The following is a 27,139-nucleotide window of genomic DNA, read 5'->3' on the forward strand; positions in this document are numbered from 1 at the left end:
CCTCTGACTGAATATAGACTAGGGAAAGGCCACTATTGAAAGGCCACAGTCGCAAAAAAAATGTTCCTAGGATCTAGTGCAAGCTTTAAAGATGAGTGCCGTGTTATAAATACCCTCCCTCGATAATTCTGCCATAACTTAGTTATGGGTGAACTTCAATCTAGCCACTGTGTGCAGCTCTGTAGTCAAGCTGTTGCATAGCAGTTCAGGCAGACACTATGTGGAGTCTTTGTGACTAGCATGCTCAACTAAAAAGGGAGAATGAAATCATTGACTCATGCTCCAATTGATTAGATGTGTTTTGAATAGAACCTGCGTTGCCATTGGTTCAGAATTGGTTTGTTTTGTCCTAGTAGTTGAGTTGTTTTTCTATTGTCTACTTGTTCCTGTTTAGTGCAGTTACCCTTTTTGGTTTGCAAGTTTATCTAACGAGGGTCATTTATTATAGTGCAGTGTAGTTAGCCTGCTTCAAAAAAAACCGAGATAAGGCTTGGAGAGTATAAAGGCTTGAAAACAGAATTCTCTGGCCCAGGCCCAGTATTGTAAAAGGTTGGATGGTCAGAGAAACCTTATCTCCATGGCAGCTTAAAGGCCATGTGCTAGCTGACACCCAACCTGGGCTGGCTACTGGTCTGCTCTGTGATCAGTGCAGCTCATGGTGAACCAATGGGTGTGCTCTGCTGTTACTTGATGTAACATTGCGAAATTAGTTACCTTAGTTAGATTTCCTCTTTTCTGTCATATGTGTTCATATCATAAGCAGGCACACACTATGGTTAGAATGCTTTTCGTACTCACAACCCTGGCTCGAATCTTATTCAATGTTATTCACAGCTGTAATGGCTTCCAAAGGTGCTTCGAACAAGTATTAACTCTGGGGTGTGAAGACATTTTTAAAATGAATTTAGAAACATTTCTCTACTTTTTTACACTTTGGAAATGTGGAGTAGGTTGTGTACATTTGTAGAAAAAAAATGAAATGAATCCCCTTTTTTGAAGCTCCTGAGTGCCGCAGTGGTCTAAGGCATTGTATCTCAGTGCAAGATGCGCCACTACAGTTCCTGGTTCGAATCCAGGCTGTATCACATCTGGCCCAGTGTCATCCGGGTTTGGCCGCGGTAGGCCGTCATTGTAAATAAGAATTAGTTATTAACTGACTTGCCTAGTTGAATAAAGGTTAAATAATTAAAATATATATATATTTAATTTTAAGGCAGCAAAATGTGAAGACTGCATTTTAGTCATATGCCCAACGATTATCCTACCACTGACAGAAGGTTAGCTTTTACATCATCAGGGAGTGTCTGCGTAGGGAGAGTCCATTAACCTTCATTGACCTCTATATTAACCTCTTTAATATTCCTTGGCAAAAGGCCTCAATGTCCTCCATAACATTTAGGATGTCTGTGTGGTAACTCTTGCATTGTCCCCTTCCCCTTCCATGTGCAGCCACCAACAGCCCATGGATCAAGGAGCACCCTGAGTGTGGTTACAACCTGGTCAACTCCCCCCACCTGAGGCCAGCCTGGGTCCTGGACCGGGCCATATGGCACATGACCTGCAACATGGCTGATGCCAAGTACGCTGCTAACGGACTTCCCGCCCAGGTCCAGAATGAGGGGCACCTGAATGTGAGTGTCTGAAGGTCACGTTCACAGCTAGGGTTGCAACATTCCCAGAAACCTTCCTAAAATTCATTTTTTCTCCTGAAAATCCTCAAACCGGGAACTTAAGGAAAGTTTATGGAGTTTTGTAACCCTCTGGGTCCAGAGTTTTTCCTGGTCATGTCATGATGTGATCAGGAAAAACTCAAGGCCTTACACATATCACCTTATTGGCTTTGTCTCGATGAAATTGTGAGCTCCGTTTGTGAAGAGCTGAACCTTGAACCGTTTATATGTATACTTTTCTCTCTCTCAGGCAATCCGCGATGTTCTGTGGGGGCAGGTTTTCCCCAAGATCAAGCTGTGGGAGTTCTTCCAGGTCAGAATCGAAAGCGCTGTGGAGGAGTTCAGGGACCTGCTCGCAGATGGTGAGAGCATTCAACTGAGTGCTGTATGTACTATTCTGTCTTTCTGTTCATGACATCTGCTGTTCATTATAATAACTGGGATGTGTTCGGAAAGAACCAAACAGAAGCAAAGAGGTCGAAACAGGGAGGGACTTGTCCAATAAGAAACTCTCGCTTTCGTTGCAAAAGGTTTTCCGCCGTGCACTGATGAATAGACCTCTGTGTTATAAAACCCCTAAAGCCAGAGGGTTGTGCGAAAGAGTAACCGTCTCCCCTTCTCATGAGCTCCACCTGTCCAAACAGTGACCGTGTATGGATTCGCACGAGAAGTAGATCCAAGTCACAGTCAAACAGGCACCGTACCTCCATCTCAATGAGAGTTTGTCCATGTCTGATGTGAAACAGAAGGAGTCAATAAAAAAGAAAAAGCACACAAATGTTGCTGTTGAATTTATCGTGATCCAAATTTTTATTTTAAGATGAATTTTGGCAGCTACAGTACATGCAACCTAATCCACCACCCTTGTCAATCAGAGATATGATGTGTGTTGGTATTGATTCATTAATTGAATGGGTTGTGGTATTATGTGGTTGTAATCAGGAGAGAAACCAGACCAGAAGAGGACTGGGGGTAAACAGGGACTGAAGATCATTCAGGACCACAAGTTCAGACGCTTCGGAAACGAAGTGGACATGGACTCTGCCCTGGAGACCTTTGTGCCTCACAGGTAAGTACATTGACATTCCAATTTCCTCAATGCTTTAGTTTGCAATTGACCCCAAACCTGGTGCGTGTTTGGTACTTTATAAATGTGTGTGCTGTCTAGTTCAGCAGTGTCAAACCTATTTTACCACCTTGCCCCATGGGACCTCGTCTCCCACGAGGTAAGGAGGGCCACACACCGTTTTTAAAATATTTCCTTGCCGGCAAAATGTGCAGAAAACAGTCCTCTACCTACAGTTTTGGGAATTTTCAATGCTCCCTGACTTGTCTAGCTTTTGTTAGGGTTATTGTTAACAAGCTGGACAGAGTGAAGAGACTGTATATAAATGTAGGTCCGTTATCATGTCTACTCAGTTTCCATTTGGTTTTAGTCATTTCAATTGAAAGAAAAAAAACAACAAAAAGGGTTTTAACTCAAACCACCGTGTTGATTAGGCTCGCGGGCCTTATGTTTGACACTTCAGACTGCAGTTACTTGGATTGACAACGTTGATGATCCTAACTTTACATCACTTGATTGAGTGGATTCTGAATCAACCCCCAAATCTAAAACCAAGTCTCATTCTGCACCTGTCAATCCTTTTCCCTGTCCAGCCACAGTACACAAGCCATTCTGGAGGCCTGTAACAGGCTGTGGGGGAGACTTGAGGAGATCAATAAAGAGCAGTACCAACAGATGATACACCACCAGGAGAAGGTAGGTACCACCCCCCCCCCCCCCCATCAGTAGCTTTGGTATGCTCCATATGCATGTTTGGATAATGTAGTCCATCCATTTGACAATTCTCTGTTCTGCTTATTTTCTTCTACCCAGGCCTCTAACTGCATTGTGGGAAATGTAGTTTATGAGCGCCTTGCTGACCATGGACCCAAACTGGGCCCCGTCACCAGGAAAGACCCTATTGTTCCCAGGTAGGCCAGTGGTCGGGTCGGGGGAACTGCAGTGGGGTTGTGATTTTTTGTTTTTAATGTATATGGAAAATATGGGGTCCTCGCTGAAACATTTTGAATACCACTGAGGTAGGCTGTGTGCTGACTGTATGAAAATGCTAAAATGCTTCATGACCTAGTTTATTTCACTTACATTAATATAAAAAACTGCTTTAGAAACAAGGTCGACAGGATTTTGACTGTGATGTTAGACGCAGATTAACTTCATTGAAATCTCTGCAGTGAATAAAAAAAGTTTCATCCTTGACATAAGAGATTGTATCATGCTAAACTTCTTTCTACAGGAGTTCCCCCCTCAGGGCCAAAGCAGTAATGCACATGCAAATCACGTTTCATTATGGTTCCAAGTCAATAAATGTGTGTGCGTTGACAGATACTTCACCTTTCCGTTCGAGGAGACGAGCCTGGAGGATGACCTGAAGATGACGGACCAGCCAGACAAGGCCTGTCACTTCCTGGCTCACAACGGCTGGGTGATGGGAGACGACCCTCTTAGAAACTTTGCCGAGCCTGGTTTGCACTTTTTATTTGACGTTCATTCACTTCTCCCAAATTGTGCGCGGCTGACACATAGGGCAGCAACAAAAGTCTTCTCAACTGTGCCCCAGCTCTGCTGATGTTGGTGCTTAGTAAAATGTTCTAAACATTATAATCATTTCAAAAGTTGCTCTTATCCAGATCAACGTACAATATGTGCTTTCCGGCTAAAGGAGGATGATAATACCTTACACTCACTTATTTCATCAGGCCAAAGATCAGTGTGTCTCTATTGGGTCATTGGCACCCAAACAGTCTGGAGATGCATGATCCAGTCACTCTCAACTGCTATCTTACCATGTGTAGCCTAAGTGATATAGAATGCTTAGTTTAGACTTCAGAGAGTCACTCGGGGAGGCTCCCGAGTGGCGCAGCGGTCTAAGGCACTGCATCTCAGTTCCTAGAGGCGTCACTACAGACCCTGGTTCGATCCTGGGCTGTATCACAACCAGCCGTGATTGGGTGTCCCATAGGGTCGGCTCACAATTGGCCCAGCGTGGTTAGGGTTTGGCCTGGGTAGGCCATCATTTTAAATAAGAATTTGTTATTAACTGACTTGCCTAGTTTAATAAAGTTTTAAAAAATTAATAATTTAAAGCTGGAAATAGCAATGCCACTCCAGTGTTAACCTGATTATTCCACAAGGGGGAGCCAGTGTGATGTAAATATCATTCCCAGTGTTACTAAAGACCCAGTTCCTGAGAACGTCAAGAAACGAATGCCTCTTCTTCTTTCCAGGCTCCAACGTGTACATCAGGAGAGAGCTGATCTGCTGGGGCGACAGCGTCAAGCTTCGCTATGGCGACAAGCCCGACGACTGCCCCTACCTGTGGACCCACATGCAGAAGTACACAGAGATCACAGCCAAGCACTTCGCGGGAGTCCGCCTGGACAACTGTCACTCCACCCCCCTGCACGTGGCTGAGGTACATTCCATTTAGTCTGAGTCATTTTAGTTTGTTACTACAATCCGTGTAGCCCATGCCATACCCCTCTCTATGAAATGCATAGCCTTACTGCGTGTAAGTATCTTCCAAGGTAACAATTGATAGACTTGATGTATGAATAAAGTTAGTGATCATTTGCTGTAAAGGGACAAAACAATGTCATTACTGAAACCACTCTCCTTCCGTAGCACATGCTGTCAGCAGCCAGGGCGGTCAGGCCCAACCTGTATGTGATCGCGGAGCTCTTTACAGGCAGCGAGCTCATTGATAATGTGTTTGTTAACCGCCTGGGGATAACCAGTCTTATCAGAGGTACCCGGATGTTAACATGTAGTAGAAAAAGCACTGGAGTGGTGGGGGTTAAACCCTAGGTTACACTTTATTTGACATATCTGGTGTTTACTTACTAACATTGAAAATGTGTATTTAAACCACGTTGTATAATCTGTTACCTGTTTCTTCAATGTAAGTACCAGAAAGTATCGTTGGTTACCACATCATTTTCGAGTAAACGCCAAGTACCATATTAGGAGTGTAAAATAAAGTGTTACCAAAAATGTTTTGTTTTGGCATGACACTAAATCTCTGTTTTTGTCCCTTTCTGCATGTCTCTCTCACTACATCGCTCACTCCATCTCTTCCTCCCACTGATACTTCACATACTATTGCTCTGTCTGATTAACATTTTTGCATTAAACATATCACCTGTTGTTTACTTCCTGGTCTAAACACCTCATTGACCTTTTGACCTTTATAATTGGTTGTTTTCCTCACACCTTTGTCGGTTCTCTTCTCATTTTCTGTCTCTTTGTTTGGTCTCTGTTTTGGGTTTTGGCATGTTTTCTTTTGCACTTCGACCCCCCCCATCCATCATTCCTCCATACTAACCTCTTCTGCTTAGCTTTGCCGCCTCGCTGCATTTCTACTTCGTCTTCCCTATCCCTCACCCATCCATTCTCTCCCTCCCTCCCTCAACCTAAACCTATACCCCCTCCTTCCCCTCTTTCCACCCTCTCTCTGTGATTTAACCCCTTGTTGACTGGCCTGTGGATGTGGACATGTAGTACATGTTGGACGTGGCTCGTGTGGCGATGCCCAGTCTGTACGTGGTGGCTGAGCTGTTCACAGGCAGCGAGGACCTGGACAATGTCTTTGTAAATAAGCTAGGCATTACCTCACTCATCAGAGGTAGGACTACACACCACTAGTCTGGTCCCAGATCTGGTTTGGTCAGCCTTGCCAACTCCTTTGGTCGTTGTCTTGAATGACCATGGGAGTTGGTGAGACACCACAAACAGATCTGAGACCAGGTTAGTGCATCACTGCATCTTTGAAGGAAAAATGGCATCAACGGGCATTCTCGAGTCCTGCATGTTGGCATTGTATGTGATTGAAACGACGACAAAGTAATACAGTGGTATAACTGTACATCCCTTCTTCCCTCTCTTTCCCTCTACCTGGTCCCTCCAGAGGCAATGAGTGCAGGGGACAGTCACGAGGAGGGCAGGCTGGTGTACAGGTACGGAGGGGAGCCCGTCGGAGCCTTTGTCCAGCCCAGCCTCCGGCCCTTGGTGCCCAGCATCGCCCACGCCATGTTCCTGGATGTCACCCACGACAACGAGTGCCCCATCCAGGTACCTTATTCTTAAGTGCCCTATTTAGGTAGCCTATTCTTGAGTTTCACTATTCGGGTACAGCATAGCATTATAGTAGCCATTGCTAGTTCATTGCTGTAAAACATATCTAGGCAATGTTTCAATATGCAGACTAGCTAGCATACTACTTAGAAAGAAGCAAATATACTGGCCATGTATTCTAAGTGATATGCTAGTATGTACATTGAAACATATGGGGGCGGCAGCGTAGCCTAGTGGTTAGAGCGTTGGACTAGTAACCGGAAGGTTGCGAGCTGACAAGGTACAAATCTGTCGTTCTGCCCCTGAACAGGCACTTAACCCACTGTTCCCAGGCCGTCATTGAAAATAAGAATATGTTCTTAACTGACTTGCCTGGTTAAATAAAGGTAAAATTAAAAATATATATATATTGTTAAACGATATAGGGGCTTCACACTGTTCACAACCTGGTTGATTTCAGTATGAACTTTGGGTTTAAATCCAGTGCTATATGAAACTCCAGTGAGTTTGTTCACTAAAATGGGAACATTGCCCCCTAGTAAAAAAAAATATTTTAAAAAGAAGAGATCCACAAATCTGGTTGTGTCAATTCCTTTCGTTGTTGTCTATGTTCCAGCTCCGCTCTGCATACGACTCGCTCCCCAGCTCTGCCATCGTCTCAATGGCCTGCTGTTGCTCTGGCAGCACCAGGGGATACGATGAGATGGTGCCTCACCAGGTAACACACAGACACACGCAAACACACATACACACTCACACCGTTTCTCTGTCATAACAGTATAATGACTTTTGTCTTGATATTTGCATATGTTAATTGCATATATACCACTATAGCATCACATATATATATATATCTCAAATCACTTAAAAGGGTAATTTAGAAAAATGTCATCTTCATATTCATCATCTCCAGTATGTGAAAATGGGGTGTTTCTATATTTTGTATGTATTTTGTGTTTCCAATGACATCATCAAACAATTTGTCAAAATCACACAATACACACCGATGATGTCGTTGGAAACACTTACAGTGCCTTGCGAAAGTATTCGCCCCCCTTGAACTTTGCGACCTTTTGCCACATTTCAGGCTTCAAACATAAAGATATAAAACTGTATTTTTTTGTTAAGAATCAACAACAAGTGGGACACAATCACATTTATTGGATATTTCAAACTTTTTTAACAAATCAAAAACTGAAAAATTGGGCGTGCAAAATTATTCAGCCCCCTTAAGTTAATACTTTGTAGCGCCACCTTTTGCTGCGATTACAGCTGTAAGTCGCTTGGGGTATGTCTCTATCAGTTTTGCACATCGAGAGACTGACATTTTTTCCCATTCCTCCTTGCAAAACAGCTCGAGCTCAGTGAGGTTGGATGGAGAGCATTTGTGAACAGCAGTTTTCAGTTCTTTCCACAGATTCTCGATTGGATTCAGGTCTGGACTTTGACTTGGCCATTCTAACACCTGGATATGTTTATTTTTGAACCATTCCATTGTAGATTTTGCTTTATGTTTTGGGTCATTGTCTTGTTGGAAGACAAATCTCCGTCCCAGTCTCAGGTCTTTTGCAGACTCCATCAGGTTTTCTTCCAGAATGGTCCTGTATTTGGCTCCATCCATCAATTTTAACCATCTTCCCTGTCCCTGCTGAAGAAAAGCAGGCCCAAACCATGATGCTGCCACCACCATGTTTGACAGTGGGGATGCTGTGTTGCTTTTACGCCAAACATAACGTTTTGCATTGTTGCCAAAAAGTTCAATTTTGGTTTCATCTGACCAGAGCACCTTCTTCCACATGTTTGGTGTGTCTCCCAGGTGGCTTGTGGCAAACTTTAAACAATACTTGTTATGGATATCTTTAAGAAATGGCTTTCTTCTTGCCACTCTTCCATAAAGGCCAGATTTGTGCAATATACGACTGATTGTTGTCCTATGGACAGAGTCTCCCACCTCAGCTGTAGATCTCTGCAGTTCATCCAGAGTGATCATGGGCCTCTTGGCTGCATCTCTGATCAGTCTTCTCCTTGTATGAGCTGGAAGTTTAGAGGGACGGCCAGGTCTTGGTAGATTTGCAGTGGTCTGATACTCCTTCCATTTCAATATTATCGCTTGCACAGTGCTCCTTGGGATGTTTAAAGCTTGGGAAATCTTTTTGTATCCAAATCCGGCTTTAAACTTCTTCACAACAGTATCTCGGACTTGCCTGGTGTGTTCCTTGTTCTTCATTATGCTCTCTGCGCTTTTAACGGATCTCTGAGACTATCACAGTGCAGGTGCATTTATACGGAGACTTGATTACACACAGGTGGATTGTATTTATCATCATTAGTCATTTAGGTCAACATTGGATCATTCAGAGATCCTCACTGAACTTCTGGAGAGAGTTTGCTGCACTGAAAGTAAAGGGGCTGAATAATTTTGCACGCCCAATTTTTCAGTTTTTGATTTGTTAAAAAAGTTTGAAATATCCAATAAATGTCGTTCCACTTCATGATTGTGTCCCACTTGTTGTTGATTCTTCACAAAAAAATACAGTTTTATAACTTTATGTTTGAAGCCTGAAATGTGGCAAAAGGTCGCAAAGATCAAGGGGGCCGAATACTTTCGCAAGGCACTGTACCTTCCTCTATCTTTTTTACTACAAAACATAGAAACGCGCCATTTTCACATAATGTTGATGTTGGGGTGGTGCCGGAGATGAAAAATGGTGAAGTTTCCCTTTTAAGTATAAATCCAAAGGAATGTTTAGAATTATATTAGGTACTATAGTAGTATTGTACAGTAAATAGCCATGGAGAATGAATGACTAAGCACTTCAGTAACCATCTCCTCTGCGTGTCTGCCTGTAGATCTCAGTGGTGAAGGAGGAGCGTTTCTACCCCAAGTGGAACCCTGACGCCAAGGCCTCGTCCCCCGGCGAGGTCAACCTGAAGACGGGTATTATCGCCGGCAAGCTGGCCCTCAACAAAATGCACCAGGATCTGGCCTCCAAGGGCTTTAACCAGGTGGGTGTGTGGAGGAGTTAACGAGAACTGAAATGAAAACTAATCATGAAATAACGAGTTACTAAACTGTAATTAAAGAATTCGCATACAAAAATCGAATGGGGTTTTCATGCTTTTTTTCCCCCCTCTAATTGGGTTGTCAGGCTTCTGAATCTAGTGTGGTGACTCAGCGAGATGACATTGTCATGAACGGCACCGCAGATGTTGGTTGCGTTCCCCTGCTTAGACGTTGCATGCGTCAATAAATGGTTTCGTGCCACGTCATCGACTGTGCAGTCGGGCACCAGATCGCTATAACATGTCAGTCGTGTTCCTCTGCTCAGACATTTGTAACGCATGCCAGATCTTACAACTCCTGGATAAGTATTTTACGTATCAGTTAACCACTTTATGTCATAGCAGTCTGGTGTCCGACTGCACGGTCGATGACGTGGCCCGCAACCATTGGTTGATGCATGCAATGTCTGAGCAGGGTAACGTGACCAATATGTGGTTAAAAGGTACGTAAAAACACCCATCTAGGTGTTGTAAGATCTGGCACGTGTCAGCAACGTCTGAGCAGAGAAACGCACCCATTGAGATGAGCGCGATGCAAGACTTTGCTACTATGGCTACACTCGCAATGGCCACCAGTCCACCCATTATGCCTTCATTGACTTAAATGTATCAGGCTCCCGAGTGGCGCAGCGGCCTAAGGCACTGCATCTCAGTGCTAGAGGCGTCACAACAGACCCTTGTTCGATTCCAGGCTATATCACAACCAGCCGTGATTGGTAGTCCCATAGGGCGGTGCGCAATTGGCCCAGCGTCGTTAGGGTTTGGCCCGGGGTAGGCCGTCATTATAAATAAGAATTTGTTCTTAAACTGACTTGCCTAGTTAAATAAAATCAAAGTGGGGATGCTCGTTCTATTCATTATATTTCTATGGCAGCACATGCAGTCAGGAGTGAAGGAGAGGATAAAATGTGTGTTTTTTTTGCTATTCGAACAGTTATTATATTGAGCTCGGTCATTTGGCTGGCCAATTACCATCATCCAATATTCCATGACCGTCACAGCCCTACTTTAAACCTAACCTAACCAATCACATAACTCACCACCTTATGTATTAATGACCCACAGTAGCTTGAAGTGACATCCCCAAAAAACAGAAACTATACAACACATAAATGGCTGTTAGCCTCCCACACACAGGTTACTTTTTGTCCTCAACACTGAAACTAAATAATATAAAAACAAAATAGAAATCCCTCCCAAAAAGCACGTTATTTTATTTCCGTTTACTAAATCGTTTTTTCATTATTATTTTTAGTTTCCGTTTTCTATAATAACCTTGGTGAATGTATACATGTATTTGCATGATAAGAGTTATGTGTAACAGTGCTTGTTATTTCCTCTGTTCCCTTCCTAGGTGTACGTGGACCAGGTGGACGAGGACGTTGTGGCGGTGACGCGTCACTGTCCCAGCACACACCAGTCTGTGGTCGCCGTGTGTCGCACTGCCTTCCACAACCCCAAACACCACCAGTATAGGAAGGAGGTTCCACCCATGTTCATCCCTGGTATGATGCTTCACTGTTACCATAAAGAGGACAATGCCCTCAGAATGGGCCATCCATAGAAATACAATAATACTAGAGTGGCCTATGTCATTCATCTTCATAACTTTAGAATGTGCTGATAATGGCAGACATATTGGTCAGGGATCAGTTCCAAACCAGTATTGTTGGAACAAATGGCAATAGAGGCACAGGAGATGACTTGGATGCAGGACCTACTATTTTAACACAATCAACTTAGTCTCTCTCCGTCTCCAGGTAAAATTGACGAGGTGGTTCTCGAGGCGCGTGTCATCGACAGGCAAGCCGGCACCTACAAGAAATGTGAGAAGTACATTAACGGCATGCCGGAGTACACTGTGGAGATTAAGGAGCACATCCAGGTAACGTGATGCCGGGGAACGTGGGCAATTACAGTTGTTTAGGCCCCCTGTCACAATGGGCTTGAGATATAAAGTCTTTCCTCTCAAACAAATCCATTGTCAGACTGGATCTTGAAAAACAAGCTGCTTCAGGGGCATCCGGTTACATTTCACAAGCTGCTATTGTGTCTGTATTCTGTCTGGCCTGTTTGAGTTTCTATTGAATTCCATTTAGTTTACATAGCTATTTACTCAGTGTTATCTGCTTCGCTAAATGTACTTTTTGCATTTTAGTTCAAGTAAAGCATTTGGTAATGATTAATGCCATGTTTTTGCAATGATTTACACTAGATGACTAACAGGAGCCGCTTTTTTGAAGACAACCCACCACCATCTTGGTACTACTCCTCCATTGTAAAAATATATATATATATTTTGGAAGCTATAGAAATAGATTTTTTAACATTTTAACTAGACAAGTGAGTTAAGAACAAATTCTTATTTACAATGACAGCCTACTGGGGAACAGTGGGTTAACAGCCTTGTTCAGGGGCAGAACAACAGATTTTTACCTTGACAGCTCGGGGATTCAATCCAGCATCCTTTCGATTACTGGCCCAACGCTCTAACCACTAGGCTACCTGCTGCCCCCATCTTTATTTACTTCTACATTTTGTTTTTGCCATGTTTATAATTATTATTATTTATTCTATTACAGACGCCTTAATGCATATTTTTGTATTAAATTATGTTAGCTAAACATTAACATGTCAAATGACAAGATATATACAAAAATGTACCTTAAAGCATAATTTTTTGTATAAAAAAAGTTATAATTTTACTGTCCCCACTACTACATCAACAAAATACTTAAATACATGTAATTTTGTCTTTAAAACATTTGATTTCTATTCTGTAGAATTCCATTCACTCCTATGGAGTTCTGCATCTTCTGAGGAGTGGCAATACCGCCAACCGGTGGCTTCAAAGCGTCTCACTGGTCAATACTTAGCAATCCAGTGTTTATATACATAATTGATATAGACCAGCAAAAGCCAATTCAGAATTGTCTTCAACTCTCCTCTCAATACCCCATTGTGGACCTTGATACTGTTTTGTGTGGCAGTGAAACTGTATTCACCCATGGTCTTATTCACCCCAGCTGAAGGACAGTGGTGTTGTGAAACATGCAGGGGTGACATCTAAGGGCAGCAGTGAGTTTGTCCAGGAGATCGTCTTTGAGCGCCTCACCCCCGGCAGCGTCATCGCCTTCAGGTTAGAGGTCATGATGAGTAGCCCAATATACCCAGACATTGAATAGAATTTAAAGGTCTACTGTAAAACGCACACATATGTTAGTGAGGGGTGGGGGTGTTCTTTGGCCAGTTTGGCCTCATATTGTCTACTCAAAGCTCACAGGTAATACTGTTAACTCTTCAGCCCTTCGATATAGCTCAGTTGGTAGAGCGTTGGACTGTAAAATAGCAGTGATCTGTAGGTTGCTGGTTCAAATCCGTCTTGAAGGAAGAAACCTTTTGGCCGAGAAATCTCTTCAGCATTGCAGACTGTATGTCTCCTAGCCTGGTCCAAGATCTGTTTATGATGTCTTGACAACTTCTATGTTCATGTCAGGCCAATGGCACAAACAGATCTGGGACCAGGCGATATGTTTCCCTCTGAGATGTATCTGTGTTTCCCTCATCAGGGTGAGTCTGGACCCCAGGGCCCAAGAGCTGGTGGGAGTCATCAGACATCACCTGATCCAGTTCAGCCCAAAGTACAAGCTTGGCAGTCTGCCCGACCAGCACACACCAACCATACTGGAGACACCCCTGGCACAGTGAGTATACATCGCACAAAGACACACTTGCACACACGCACCCACCCGTGCACACACACACACACACACACACACACACACACACACACACACACACACACACACACACACACACACATACATACATACATGCACACAAATGTACCGCTACACACACGCTGCTTTGCAAACACACCATTTTGCAAGCACACCATGTCTTTTGGAAAAGTGCTGAAAAGGTATAGTACAGATGTCGTATCTTAACTTGATCATCCTGTTGCAGGATAACTTTCCTGCAATGCAGGGAATTAAACGTGTATTGTATTTGAAGTTTAAAAAGCCTTCTGAAGTTTGTAATTTCCACTTTCCACATGATTTTCCCTCACGAAAAATGTATCAACCCGTACCAAAAATTAATTATAATTTAATTATAATCCGCGTAATAATTGACATGTCCTGTTGCTGCTGGGTTATTTTCCTGCTGTAGCAAACTTGCTCAAATTAAAATATTTTGGTCATACATTTGTATAGTGAGGAATTGATCAACACACTGATCAACATTCTGATCAGTGGAACTCTGTAGTCTCCAGTTGTGCCCAGTAAGGTGAGTGTGTGTTGTAATGTTACGTGACCCTATCCTCTATCCCCATGCAGGATCATGTCTAAGCTTACCCTGGCCGACATGAACATGCTGCTGTTCCGCTGTGACTCTGAGGAGCAGGAGGAAGGAGGAGGCTGCTACAACATCCCCTCCTGGACGAGCTTCAAGTATGGTGGCCTGCAAGGTACAGTACAGTTCACACAGAGGAGGGGGTCCAGTCAGCACCATGGTCGGGGTCAATTTCCCATTTTAACTCAGTCAATTCAGTGGAAATTGAAATAGAAATGAGAATTTTGCAGTTTACTTCCTGAATTGAATGATTTTGGAAGTGAAAAGCCTGGTCAGCGCACATTGTGTTTGTTGCCCCTAACCACTGATACTCTGTCAGATATTTTTCCAGCCCTCCATGGTTAAGGTTAGGATTTGGGTTGGTAAGATGGTCCTAGATCTGTGCCTACGAGCATCTGTACACATGAGAATATTGTTGAATGAAACTGGACATAGACATAAAAAATCTGATTCATTGTTTTGATACAGGTTTGATGTCAGTGATGGCAGACATTCGTCCCAAGAACGACCTGGGCCACCCGGTGTGTGACAACCTGAGACAGGGTGACTGGATGATTGACTACGTCAGCAACAGGCTGGTGTCCCGTGGTGGCGCTCTAGGAGAGGTGAGCGCGGTTTGAGTGACAATAATTCAAACCGAATGAATCCCTCTTGATTTTCTATAAGGCCAAGTAGACTGCCAAAGACGGTCTGATGAACTTGACAATAATAATGCTAAATAGAAGGGAATCCATCCTACAACTCGGCCCATCTAAGGTCCAAGACCTGAGTTTTAAATCTACCAGTCTGGCAGCAGTAAGATGAGGATTCACTCGCTGTCACCGTTTTCCACAGTCGTCATTTTCAAGGTTTGTGTTTTCCATATAGCATTTGTGTTGTCCGAAACGTTTCCAGGTGGGGAAGTGGCTGGAAGGGATGTTCCACTATCTGAAGCACATCCCTCGCTACCTCATCCCCTGCTACTTTGACGCCATCCTCGTGGGAGCCTACACCACAGCTCTGGACATCACCTTCAACAAGATGTCCAGGTATGTCCCCACAGAAACAGCCCTGTAAATGTTTCTCACACACTCAACATACAGTCAGAAAATGATGCAATAGAACAATTGAAGAGACTTCAATTAGATGTTGTATTTGGTGTTAGTTAAAAAGGCCCTGCACCTTTAACTTTAAGCGTGTGCCGAAAATCTTATTTACATTTGATGTGTTTTTCTGCACAGCAGTTTTCATGTAAAACCATGTTTTTCTCTGTGTTTCTCTCTTGTTCAGTTTTGTCCAGAACGGCTCCACCTTCGTCAAACTGCTGGCTCTGGGCTCGGTCCAGATGTGTGGTGTTGGCAGTTTCCCGGCTCTGCCCCCCTTGTCCCTGGCGCTACCCGACGTCCCCTACCGCCTCGACAAGGACACCGGCAAGAAGGAGCAATGCTGCGTCTCCCTGGCTGCAGGTCTGCCTAGCAACAACTCATGTCTATTCTACTACTGTAAACAGTGGTGGGACGCCACCCAAATAACTCATCATACTTTTTTCTGTTGATATTCTGGAAACGAATGATAATAATCCTCATGCTGGACGACATTGAGTAGCCAAATAACTGGTGTTTTAGAAGTCTCCTGGTAGTCATCAAAACAACCTATCATTGTCGCTTGGTATTTTACTGAAACGATGCCGTAAGCTTCAGTTCATGACCAGTTCGGTAGCTGATAAAGTCCTATTTGTATCTCGGTACCACTTGAGAATTGGTGTTTGAATTTCAGCTGTGTTCGAACATCTGCTTCCTTTATTCATCTCTGCCTTCCTGTTTCACAGGTCTGCCTCACTTCTCCTCTGGAATCTTCCGCTGCTGGGGCCGAGACACCTTTATCGCTCTGCGTGGACTCATGCTGGTCACTGGTCGTCACCTGGAGGCTAGGTGACTGTTCCCTGCACTGCACTAGTATCCAAATGGGACTTCTTCGGTATCATTTGATACAATTGTATATGTTAATTCAATGTTTATTTTCATGGACAGAAACATCATCCTGGCGTTTGCAGGCACCCTGAGACACGGTCTTATCCCCAACCTGTTGGGCGAGGGCATCAGTGCACGCTATAACTGCCGTGACGCAGTGTGGTGGTGGCTGCAGTGCATCCAAGACTACTGTACCCTGGTGCCCGAGGGCACTGCCGTCCTCCACTGCCCCGTGGTCAGGATGTATCCCCATGACGACTCCGAGCCTCACGCCCCTGGCACTCCGGTAGGTCACAGCAATGCACATGCCGTACACACTCATTTTCTTAATCTCTCTCTCTCTCACACACACACACACACACACACATGTAGACATCCACACACACACACATGTAGACACACACACACATGTAGACACCCACTCACACATGTAGACACCCAATATCAAACACATAAATGCACACACAGACAAACACTCTTCATCTTTCTCTCTCTCTCTCTCTCTCTCTCACACACACTACCACACTCTACACACACACACACACACACACACACACACACACGTACATTGTAATATTTTTGTATGCTGGTATTGTGCGTTCTGTATTGTAGATATGTAGTGGTGTAATAATGTTATATGATGTACTGTTTTATATTTTGTTTTATGTGTAATGTAAGTACCTTAATGTGTTTGGACCCTAGGAAGAGGGAGAGCTAATGGGGATCCCTAATAAATACATTCACTCACACACTCTCCCATCGCTCTCTCTCACACACACACTATCACATGCGCACATATTACCCGTACTTATTGTGCATAAATCCACACATGTCCACACAAACACCAACAGGACCTCAAGCAGGGGTAGAGTCTAACGTCATCCTCGTGTGTTTCAGTTCTCGTTCACACAGCCCCTTTGTGATGTCATCCATGAGGCCATGACTCGTCACATGCAGGGCATCGAATTCATAGAGCGCAACGCCGGGCCAAATATCGACATGCACATGAAGGACGAGGGTGAGTCTGCCACGGTCACCTCCGGTCACGGTCACACTTTGAGTTAATAAGTAGGACCAGTAGTTTTTCCTGGTTACGTTACCTTCTGGGCCCCGGTCATTCCCTAAAGTGGCTCTAAATGGTTATTATGTTTGTTCTTATGGTGAACATTGTCATGGGGTCTAGCTTCAGCAAACAAGGTGTATTGTTGTTCTCCTTGCTCCCAGGCTTCAATGTTATGGCCAAAGTGAATCGTTATACTGGCTTTGTGTACGGCGGCAACCGTTTCAACTGCGGAACGTGGATGGACAAAATGGGAGAGAGTGACAAAGCTCACAACAAGGGCATGCCCGCCACACCCAGGTAAGACTTTTGTCATCATAGACCACCAATATAATAGAATACAAAACCATACATTTACAACACAATGTTAACCAAACTGTGAGGCAATCGTATTATTCTTCAAATATTAAGCTGTTTTGACTCATGTCCCTGGTGGTGTGTATCTCCAGAGATGGGTCAGCGGTGGAGATGGTGGGTCTCTGCAAGTCTGCGGTGCGCTGGCTGGTGGAGCTCCATAAGAAGGGCCTTTTCCCCCACAGCTCCATGAAAATACACCGGGACGGTGAGTGATGCACAAGCACACACACACATACATTCTATTGTATGCAAGCACACCCACACACACACGTACCCGACTTCCCTTTCTTTAATAAGACATAATGAAAACATTGTTATTCTATGATTGTTTTCCCTGGCAGGTAAGGAGTTGAAGGTTTCCTATGAGGATTGGAACCATAAGATCCAAGTCAACTTTGAGAAGAACTTCTATGTGTCCCATGACGAGAAGGACCCCGACGAGAAGCACCCCGACCTGGTCCACAAGAGAGGCATTTACAAGGACAGCCACGGAGCCTCCAGCCCCTGGTGTGACTACCAGCTCAGGCCCAACTTTTGCATCACCATGGTGGTGGTGAGTTGCTATCGGTGGCGTCAGGTCATGACCGGTTTCCTGGTTTTTTTTCTCATTGTAATTTTAGTTTACTTGCATGATCGACTGATTGAAATGGAATTGACCCCAAGACTGGTCCTTAGCCCTTTTCTTGCAATGATCTACAGCAGTGGTTCCCAAACTTTTTATAGTTCCGTACGCCTTCGAACATTCAACCTCCAGCTGTGTACCCCCTCTAGCACCAGGGTCAGGGTGAGTTTTTGTCACATCCCGGCTCGTGGGAAGTGACAAAGAGCTCTTATAGGACCAGGGCATAAATAATAACATAATAATATAATAATAATCAATCATTTTGCTCTTTATTTAACCATCTTACATATAAAAACGTATTTGTTCGTTGAACATTGTTAATAACTCACCACAGGTTAATGAGAAGGGTGTGCTTGAAAGGATGCACATAACTCTGCAATGTTGGGTTTCATTGGAGAGAGTCTGTCTTGAATCATTTTCCACACACAGTCTGTGCCTGTATTTAGTTTTCATGCTAGTGAGGGCCAAGAATCCACTCTCACATAGGTAAGGGGTTGCAAAGGGCATCAGTGTTTTAACAGCGCGATTTGCCAAGGCAGGATACTCTGAGCGCAGCCCAAACCAGAAATATGATTAAATAAAATGTTCACAGAACCGCTTGTTTCAATTTCGATGAGGCTCTCTTGTTCAGATATCAGTAAGTGGACTGGAGGCAGGGCATGAAAGCCATAACGAATCCAGTTGTTTGTGTCATCCTTTTGTATCAACTCACTCAGGTGCTTCGCCATATCACATTGGAAAGACCTGTGTGTTGTCCTTTGCAGATAGAGAAGAGCTCCAATTTCTTAATCATAGCCTCAATTTTGTCAACACACATTGAATATAGTTGTGGAGACTCCCTGTAATCCTAGATTCAAATCATACAGGCGAGAAAAAACATCACCCAGATAACCAGCGCACTTCTGTATATTGTAAAAGAGTTACATGGTCGCTGCCCATATCTTTACATAGTGCAGAAAATACACAAGTTCAGGGGCCTTGCTTTAACAAAGTTAACTATTTTCACTCTACTGTCCAAAACGTCTTTCTAGCTGTCAGGCATTCCCTTGGCAGCTAGAGCCTCTCTGTGAATGCTGCAGTGTACCCAAGTGGCGTCGGGAGCAACTGCTTGCACGCGCGTTACCACTCCACTATGTCTCCCTGTCATGGCTTTTGCGCCATCAGTACAGATACCAACACATCTTGACCACCAAAGTCCATTTGATGTCACAAAGCTGTCCAGTACTTTAAAAATATCCTCTCCTGTTGTCCTGGTTTCCAGTGGTTTGCAGAAGAGGATGTCTTCCTTAATTGACGTAACAGAGCTATACCAGGAGCTGTGCCAGGCCGACCACGTCTGTGACTCACCCAGCTGTAGCGCATAGAATTCACTGGCTTTGTATGCGAAGCAGTAATTGTTTCAAAACATCTGACATGTCACTGATCCGTCGTGAAAGAGTGTTGTTTGATGAAGGCATTGTCTGTATAGTTTTTTGGGGCCTTTTCCCCCAGAATTGTTCCAGCCATATCCGTGGCAGCGGGAAGAATTAAGTCCTCCACAATAGTATGAGGCTTGCCTGTCCTAGCCATTCGATAGCTCACCATATCAGACGCTTCTAGCCCCTTCTTATTAATGGTATCTGTTACTTTTATACATGTCTTACTACTCGAAAGTCATCTTAATTCTCGCTCAAAAAACTCCTGTGGCTTATTTTTCAAATTGGCATTTTTTGTATCTAAATGTCTGAAAGTTTCATTGAGTTGTGAGAAAGTACTTTTGCACATATAACACACTGTGGCTGAGGAAAGGCACTACTCCCAATATAAGTGAACCCCAAATCAATGTAGTTATCATATTTGCACCTCTTTGATGGTCCAACATCCCTGTCTGTTGTTCGGTGCTTTCCTGGGTAAAAGGGCAGTAGCTCTTCGGCTGCATCAGATTCACAACTGTCAGTGTCCATGCTAGCTGGGCTAACAACAAATGTAGAATTACTGATGCTAGCATTGGATGTGCTCGTGGCAGCAGAACAACTTGTCGTCAACAGGTACAGGTGTAGTACTGCTGGTAGTAGCAGTACTTACCAGTAGAGCTGGTATGTCTCTATGGACATTTTTTAAAATGTGGATCACATTTTTATTTGGCGTACCCCCGACGACATTGTACCACAGTTTGGGAATACCTGGTTTAGACCGTTTGTAAGTTTTGACAGACTAGGAGTGAGGTTCTCTTCTTCTCCCACTTTGACGATGCAGTGCGGGTATCTTAGCTCTATTCCGTTTAGTTTTATCCTAAAAAAAACTCCCTAGTCCTTGCCAAATGTCAAGCATGCCAATAACATGATGCTGCCATCACCATGCTTGAAAATATGAAGTGGTACTCAAAAATTATATAATATTTTTATTTAATTTTTAGTTTATGTGAATCACATTTTTATTTGGTCTACCCCCGACAGACAGCATTGCTTACCCCTGGGGTTAAAACTTTTTTTAAAAATCATATTTGAAGGGAAATGTTTTTATATATCTTATATATCTTTAGCTCACATAATATCATTTAAAAGTATTCATTGAGGTGTCTGTAATAGAATATGTGTCAAAACAAATGTAGACATGAATAAATGCATTTCTATAGCTTCCCATGTTTTTTACAATGGTGGGGGAGTGCCAAGAGGGCGCAGTGGCTTCAATACACAGCGCCCCCTGTAATTTATCTAGTGTATATATAAATCATTGTTTTCTTGACTACCCCTTGGTTGTAAATATATCTAAAGAACTGGGGTGGAGTTTGTGAGGTATTAATAAGTTGAATATTTTCTCTATTTTGTCCCTGAGGCTCCTGAGTTGTTCACGGTGGAGAGAGCCTGGAAGGCCCTGGAGGTCGCTGAGAAGAAGCTGCTAGGACCTCTGGGAATGAAGACCTTGGATCCAGAGTAAGATACCTTCAGCTATTAGTCATTATTATTAGTAGGTCCAAGTTTTTCCTATTCAGCTCATATTGTCAGGAAAAGCTCCTGGAACCCTCTTCATTTACTGATTCATTTTCTATATATATTTTCTTGGCTTGTATACTACTGACATCACGTTTATTTCTCCCCCAGTGATATGGTGTACTGTGGTGTCTATGACAACGCCCTGGATAACGACAACTACAACGTGGCCAGAGGCTTCAACTACCACCAAGGACCGGTGAGTGTGCTTCACTCAGGATTGGAGTTGTAATACACCTTAAATGAGGAGTTATTGTTCACCTTCTTATGGCAATGCTCCTGAGCGGATAAATGAAGTTGTATTGAGTTGATCTGTTGGGTTTAATGACTTGTTTGTTTTTTTAGGAGTGGCTGTGGCCAATTGGGTACTTCCTTCGAGCAAAGCTCTATTTTGCCAAGAAGCTTGGGAAGGAGACCTATGACCAGACAGTGTACCTGGTGAAGAGCATACTCTCTCAGCATTATGTCCACCTGGAGAGGTAAATGCACACAGACACACACACACATTTACGCACACTATTTGAACACCCATCTATGTCTCTTCTAACTCCCCAGGTCTAGTTGGAAGGGTCTGCCAGAGCTGACCAATGAAAACGGACAGAATTGCCCCTTCAGCTGCGAATCCCAGGCCTGGTCCATCTCCACGGTGCTGGAAGTCCTCCACGACATGTGATAACACCTCAATTCCTGTGGGCGGAGACCCGCCCTATGATCTCACTTCCTGTGGGTGGAGACTCGTCCCATGATCTCATGTCCTCTTGTAGTCCGGCATTGTTTAATTTCACCTTCGTAGTGTAGTCTTTGTTGTCTTGTTTTGGACCTCATGTACACCCCATGGACTAACCATACTGGGATCTCAAGTATACAGCAGGCTAATGCCTAGTGAACACCAGCACTTGCAGTTTGTTGTGGAGGGCATTGGGAAATTGTAGTTCACAGCCTCATTTGACACCTGACTTAGTGTTGTCAAGGTATCTGTTACAGTAGATATGAGCTAATGTTATCGCACTTAAAGATGAAGTGATGTATTCTAAGGTTGGAAGACCGACTGTTTTAAAACCAGATGACCTCCTAGGTAGATAAACTTTCATCTTGTCACCTTAGCTGCTAACCTGTCTCTTTTAAAGACTGTATCAAAGTGTACTGTACTCTGAAATTTGTCAATTGGTGATCCATTGTCGTGTGCTACCATGCCTTTTACTGGAGTTTAAATCCCTAAATAGAAGCCTCTGTGGAAACGTGTCACTGTGACTGAAATCTTGTAGGTGCTCTTCTATCTATGACCCTCTAAATGTGATGCATCTCTCCCTGTGAATCTGATGCCTCATTTTATTGGTCAACATGCATCTAGCTTATAGTGTGTTTAGTGTGTCTAGTCTACATAGTGTTGTCATGGTATATAAACAGTCTGCAACCTGAACTATTCTGTGTCTTTGTCTTCATGTCTGTGTTGAGGTGAAGAAAAACAATAGTTTGACTGACTGAGTAGCCTGTACACTTTCTCCCAGTTAGCTCTCTGGGTTGTGTTAAAGCCTTTATTTATTGAAACTTAATCTAGTTTTTTTAAAATACTATTTTCAAGAGAATCCTGGTCAAAGACCACAGTAGATTTGACAATATCTACAATTATTTATAAACCTATGTCATGAAGAACGTTTTTTTATAGTATAATAACTGTCTCTAGTCCTGTTCTTTAGGATCAATTGAAGACAGAGGGATATCATGGGGATCCCGAACACTGACAAGACACAGGCAGAGAGCACCTGAAAAGAGAAAAAGAAACACTAAAAATGACATATCTACACAACGCACTCCACATTTTCACACTGCACATTTTCAAAATGAAGTCGTTTTGGGGGGGGGAGTTGTTGAATATCTCTTAAGGACTGACACTGGACCATTCAGGATAAATTAACACCTATTGCCATTATAGTGTGTCTTTGGCATTAAAACGTGTGTAATTGTACTGCTGAAAAATAAAACTGTATCCCAGGGTTAGGTATTCAGAAGACTGAGGCAGGGTTTAATCTAACTTTTTACTGGGCTTTGCTCTTTTCATATTTATTTTGATCCTGACAAACTTCCCAGTCGCTCCCAGTGACAAGCATACCCATACAATTATGCTGCCACCACAATATTTGAAAATACAGAGGATCAACAACATTGCATTCACTAATTACTGGCCTGTTTGACAAAGTCGTTTAAAAAAATCCACTTCAAATCATCCATTCTGTTTGCAACAAGGCTGGTAAAGTAATACTGCAAGATAAATGTATTTCTTTGTCATGTTTTCGGCATAAATGTACAACTACAGTGCATTTGGAAAGTATTTGGACCACTTCCCGGTTTCCATATTTTGTTACATTACAGCCTTATTTTAAAATGGATTTTTTTTTAAATATCCTAAACAATCTACACACAATATCCCATAATGACGAAATGAAAACATGTTTTTAGAAATGTTTGTAAATGTATATATTTTTTAAAACAGAAATACCTTATCTACATAAGTATTCAGACCCTTTGCTAGGAGACTCTAAATTGAGCTCAGGTGCATCCTGTTTCCATTGATAATCCTTGATGTTTCTACAACTTGGAGTCCACCTCTGGTAAATTCAATTGATTGGACATGATTTGGAAAAGCACACAACTATTTATTTAAGTTCCCACAGTTGACAGTGCACGACAGCAAAAACCAAGCAATGAGGTCAAAGGAATTGTCCGTAGAGCTCCGAGACAGGATTGTGTCGTGGCACAGATCTGGGGAAGGATACCAAAATATTTCTACAGCTTTAAAGGTCCCCAAGAGCTTCTCTGTGGAGATGGGAGAACCTTCCAGAACCATCTCTGCAGCAATCCACCAGGCCTTTATACTAGAGTGACCAGACGGAAGCCACTCCTCAGTAAAAGGCACATGACAGCACGCTTGGAGTTTGCCAAAAGGCGACTAATGACTCTCAGACCATGAGAAACAAGATTCTGTTGTCTTATGAAACCAAGATTGAACTCTTTGGCCTGAATGCCAAGCGTCGCGTCTGGAGGCACCATCCTACGGTGAAGCATGGTGGTGGCAGCATCATTATGTGGGGATGTTTTTCAGCAGCAGGGACTGGGAGACTATCCAGGATCGAGGGACAGATGAACGGAGCAAAGTACAGAGAGATCCTTGATGAAAACCTGCTACAGAGCTCTCAGGACCTCAGACTGGGGCAAAGGTTCTCCTTCCAATAGGATAGTGACATTAAGCACACAGCCAAGACAACGCAGGAATGGCTTCGGGACAAGTCTCTGAATGTCCTTGAGTGGCCCAGCCAGAGCCCGGACTTGAACCTGATCGAACATCTCTGAAGAGACGGGAAAATAGCTGTGCAACCTGACAGAGTTTGAGAGGATCTGCAGAGAAGAATGTGAGAAACTCCCCAAATACTGGTGTACCAAGCTTGTAGCGTCATACCCAAGAAGACTCGAGGCTGTAATTGCAGCCAAACGTGCTTCAACAAAGTACTGAGTAAAGGGTCTGAATACTTATGTAAATGTGATATTTCCGTTTTTGTTTTTTATATGTTTGCAAACATTTCTAAAAAACAGTTTTTGATTTGTAATTATGGGGTATTGTGTGTAGATTGATGAGGGGGGAAAACAATTTAATCAATTTTAGAATAAGGCTGTAGAGTTACAAAATGTGGAAAAAGGGGTCTGAATACTTTGAATGCACTGTATATAGGGCAGGGTTGAGTTGGTAGCAGGCTAGTGATGGCCTGCGTTGTCTTGGCTGTGTGCTTAATGTCACTGTCCTATTGGAAGGACTACAGGGTTCCTTCACAAGTGAAGGGAAGAGGTGAGAGGAGGAGAGCGCATGGATGCGAGAAGGAATAAAACGTGGCTTCTATGAAATTGAACTGTGTTTACGTGTGATCAGGGGTGTATTCATTCTGCCGATTTTGTTGAAAAACGTTTCTTAAACGGAAGCAAAAGGAACAAAACCGGGATAAACATACCTGAATTTGTCCAATAGAAACTCTAGTTTACAACAATTGGACTAATGATTACACCTTATATCAGCTAGTTGCAGGCAAGAGTGTGCAAGGCGGCATTGAGTGTCACTGTCTGTCCATGTGTCACCTCAAATTTGTCTCTGAACCTGTGTCCCCCTACGTTATAAACTTATATTCATAGGCTAGGTTGTAGCAACCTCATGATGGGTATAGGAAAAATGTTGTATCGTGTAGTAGTCTAAATCTATCGCTATTACATTGAACTGGGTGAATGGAAAATGAATGAGAGTCATCCAATATGCTGTAGTAGAAATAAGGCCATGCTCGTTAAAAATAAATCGTCCTCCCTCATCTTAAACGGCACTGACCGCCACTGGATGCTACCCTAGAATAAATTCATTATAGTTTTATCGAAAAAGGATAACTTTGTTCATTTTTCACTATTTTTACTTGTATGAAATTCACCGAGTAGGATGGTCCTCACCGTCCTCCTCTGAGGAGCCTCCACTGGTTCACGTTGCTCCCATCTCCCAGGCCTGTAAACAGCAAACCCTGGAATTCTAAGGAATTCCCAACAGTCTCCATAGTAACTGTGGGGAAAAGGTGAGGAGTGGAGCGGTGAACTGGCAGTCTCAAGCGGGAGTCACGCCCAATCCTAAACACGTGGCCTTTGACCATAGAGATTGGCGAGAGTACGAGTGAGAGGCTAAGAAAGACAAAGCATGCAAATTGAAATCGACCCTTTCAACCAAGATGAACAAGCTATCAACATAATGTACTTATTCTAAGACAAATCTTCCATGACCAGTACACAATAGTAATTGCTATGTAACTATCAACTGCACACGGCCATACACTAGCGTACTACGTGGTTTAGCTCAACTTTCTCCGAGGTTGAACTATATTTTCCAAATTGATGATAGGCTGCATATGATAACCCAAGCGTTATGAGGACTAGAGTCACCTTTCTCCTCCGTCCATCGACGGTAAAATAATAACCCAATTTTCAATTTTCCATCCCCTGGATGGATAGAACGTGTGGATGCATCTAAAAAAAACAGCTATCAAAAGGAGACTGTATCACGGAAATACAACAGACAATTGGCAGTATTTCTCATGTACAAAATACAGTGAAAATTGTTGATTTTACCATACATAAAGCAAATAAGGTGTCACCAAACCATTACGAGATGCGAAACAAGACTACTGCAAATGACATACCGCTGATATACGATAAGACGCAATTCAGAAATAACTGTTCTGTAATTGGCCCTACTTTATCATTACGTCAATCTTCTTCGGAGTTTTGCCAATAGCCAAATTCACTCTCAGTAACCTGCCAAGATAATTCCAGACAATTTAAATACAGACTAATTGAACAGAAAAAGGACAGACAGAAACCCCCAGTCATACAGCGGGTGCTGTATCCAAGTGCTATACCGAAACTGTTGAGTGAGTTTCAATGACGATGGTAGTAAAAGAGCGAGGGGGGAGACTTTAGCCATCCGAGTATTACCTCTTTTCAAGTCAAATGATGAAATTCAGGTGGCGGCATAAAGAAAAAGGACATGAAGGGGTTAACTTCACACCGAATGGACAAAAGCAGGCCATTGCTAAACTCTTGCCCCCCACTTGCTAACAACGTCAAAGTGGGGTTGAAATAAATGCGCTCAGATTACGCATGACATCATGAAACACTAATCCCGTCTATTTGCCAAAACGAGTGGTCACCCTTGTTTGATTTTTTTTTATGTTTCCCGTCATCTCCAACTCAACCGTCAAGAAAAAAAGGACAGGGTTGTCTAAATTGTAAAGCCTTAACATTTCAGTCTGTGCTTGAAAGCCTGAACGATGGAATCATCTGAAGCCATTATTTCATGAACGTCTTTCCAGATACCGTAGTTCTTCTGTGGCCACCAACGTTTATTGTATTACCTCTAACCATAATGTTCTCTTACTATGCT

At 43.2% G+C, this 27,139-nt stretch overlaps 1 protein-coding gene and 1 long non-coding RNA gene across 3 annotated transcripts in view; one reads left to right on the forward strand and one right to left on the reverse strand.

Annotated features, from left to right (window-relative positions):
- The window catches only part of LOC118402238 (glycogen debranching enzyme-like), a 33,643-nt gene extending 11,043 nt beyond the window's left edge, over positions 1-22,600 (forward strand). Inside the window, exons 6-34 of one of the 2 annotated variants that reach the window (XM_035800275.1) lie at positions 1,450-1,631; positions 1,921-2,032; positions 2,613-2,739; positions 3,330-3,432; positions 3,550-3,647; positions 4,060-4,199; positions 4,962-5,149; positions 5,359-5,482; positions 6,641-6,804; positions 7,424-7,525; positions 9,658-9,813; positions 11,225-11,375; positions 11,631-11,755; positions 12,897-13,009; positions 13,440-13,574; positions 14,208-14,338; positions 14,692-14,828; positions 15,118-15,251; positions 15,493-15,668; positions 16,031-16,133; positions 16,233-16,458; positions 17,070-17,190; positions 17,397-17,532; positions 17,682-17,794; positions 17,931-18,142; positions 21,026-21,123; positions 21,292-21,379; positions 21,526-21,659; positions 21,736-22,600. In XM_035800275.1, the coding sequence (XP_035656168.1) occupies positions 1,450-1,631; positions 1,921-2,032; positions 2,613-2,739; positions 3,330-3,432; positions 3,550-3,647; positions 4,060-4,199; positions 4,962-5,149; positions 5,359-5,482; positions 6,641-6,804; positions 7,424-7,525; positions 9,658-9,813; positions 11,225-11,375; positions 11,631-11,755; positions 12,897-13,009; positions 13,440-13,574; positions 14,208-14,338; positions 14,692-14,828; positions 15,118-15,251; positions 15,493-15,668; positions 16,031-16,133; positions 16,233-16,458; positions 17,070-17,190; positions 17,397-17,532; positions 17,682-17,794; positions 17,931-18,142; positions 21,026-21,123; positions 21,292-21,379; positions 21,526-21,659; positions 21,736-21,853 (3,947 nt within the window). In that variant the 3' untranslated portion in view covers positions 21,854-22,600. Of the gene's footprint in view, positions 1-1,449; positions 1,632-1,920; positions 2,033-2,612; positions 2,740-3,329; positions 3,433-3,549; positions 3,648-4,059; positions 4,200-4,961; positions 5,150-5,358; positions 5,483-6,234; positions 6,359-6,640; positions 6,805-7,423; positions 7,526-9,657; positions 9,814-11,224; positions 11,376-11,630; positions 11,756-12,896; positions 13,010-13,439; positions 13,575-14,207; positions 14,339-14,691; positions 14,829-15,117; positions 15,252-15,492; positions 15,669-16,030; positions 16,134-16,232; positions 16,459-17,069; positions 17,191-17,396; positions 17,533-17,681; positions 17,795-17,930; positions 18,143-21,025; positions 21,124-21,291; positions 21,380-21,525; positions 21,660-21,735 lie in introns of both variants that reach the window. The other variant, XM_035800276.1, reaches the window with a different exon arrangement.
- Positions 22,601-22,676: 76 nt separating this feature from the next.
- Positions 22,677-26,830, reverse strand: LOC118401706 (uncharacterized). The gene is made up of 3 exons (XR_004829336.2): positions 26,692-26,830; positions 25,660-25,765; positions 22,677-22,943 (listed from the first exon to the last, which is right to left on the reverse strand). It is a non-coding gene; the product is annotated as an uncharacterized LOC118401706 (long non-coding RNA).
- Positions 26,831-27,139: the final 309 nt, after the last annotated feature.

The sequence above is a fragment of the Oncorhynchus keta genome, chromosome 23, assembly GCF_023373465.1.
Source record: "Oncorhynchus keta strain PuntledgeMale-10-30-2019 chromosome 23, Oket_V2, whole genome shotgun sequence".
Taxonomy (NCBI): Eukaryota; Metazoa; Chordata; class Actinopteri; order Salmoniformes; family Salmonidae; genus Oncorhynchus; species Oncorhynchus keta.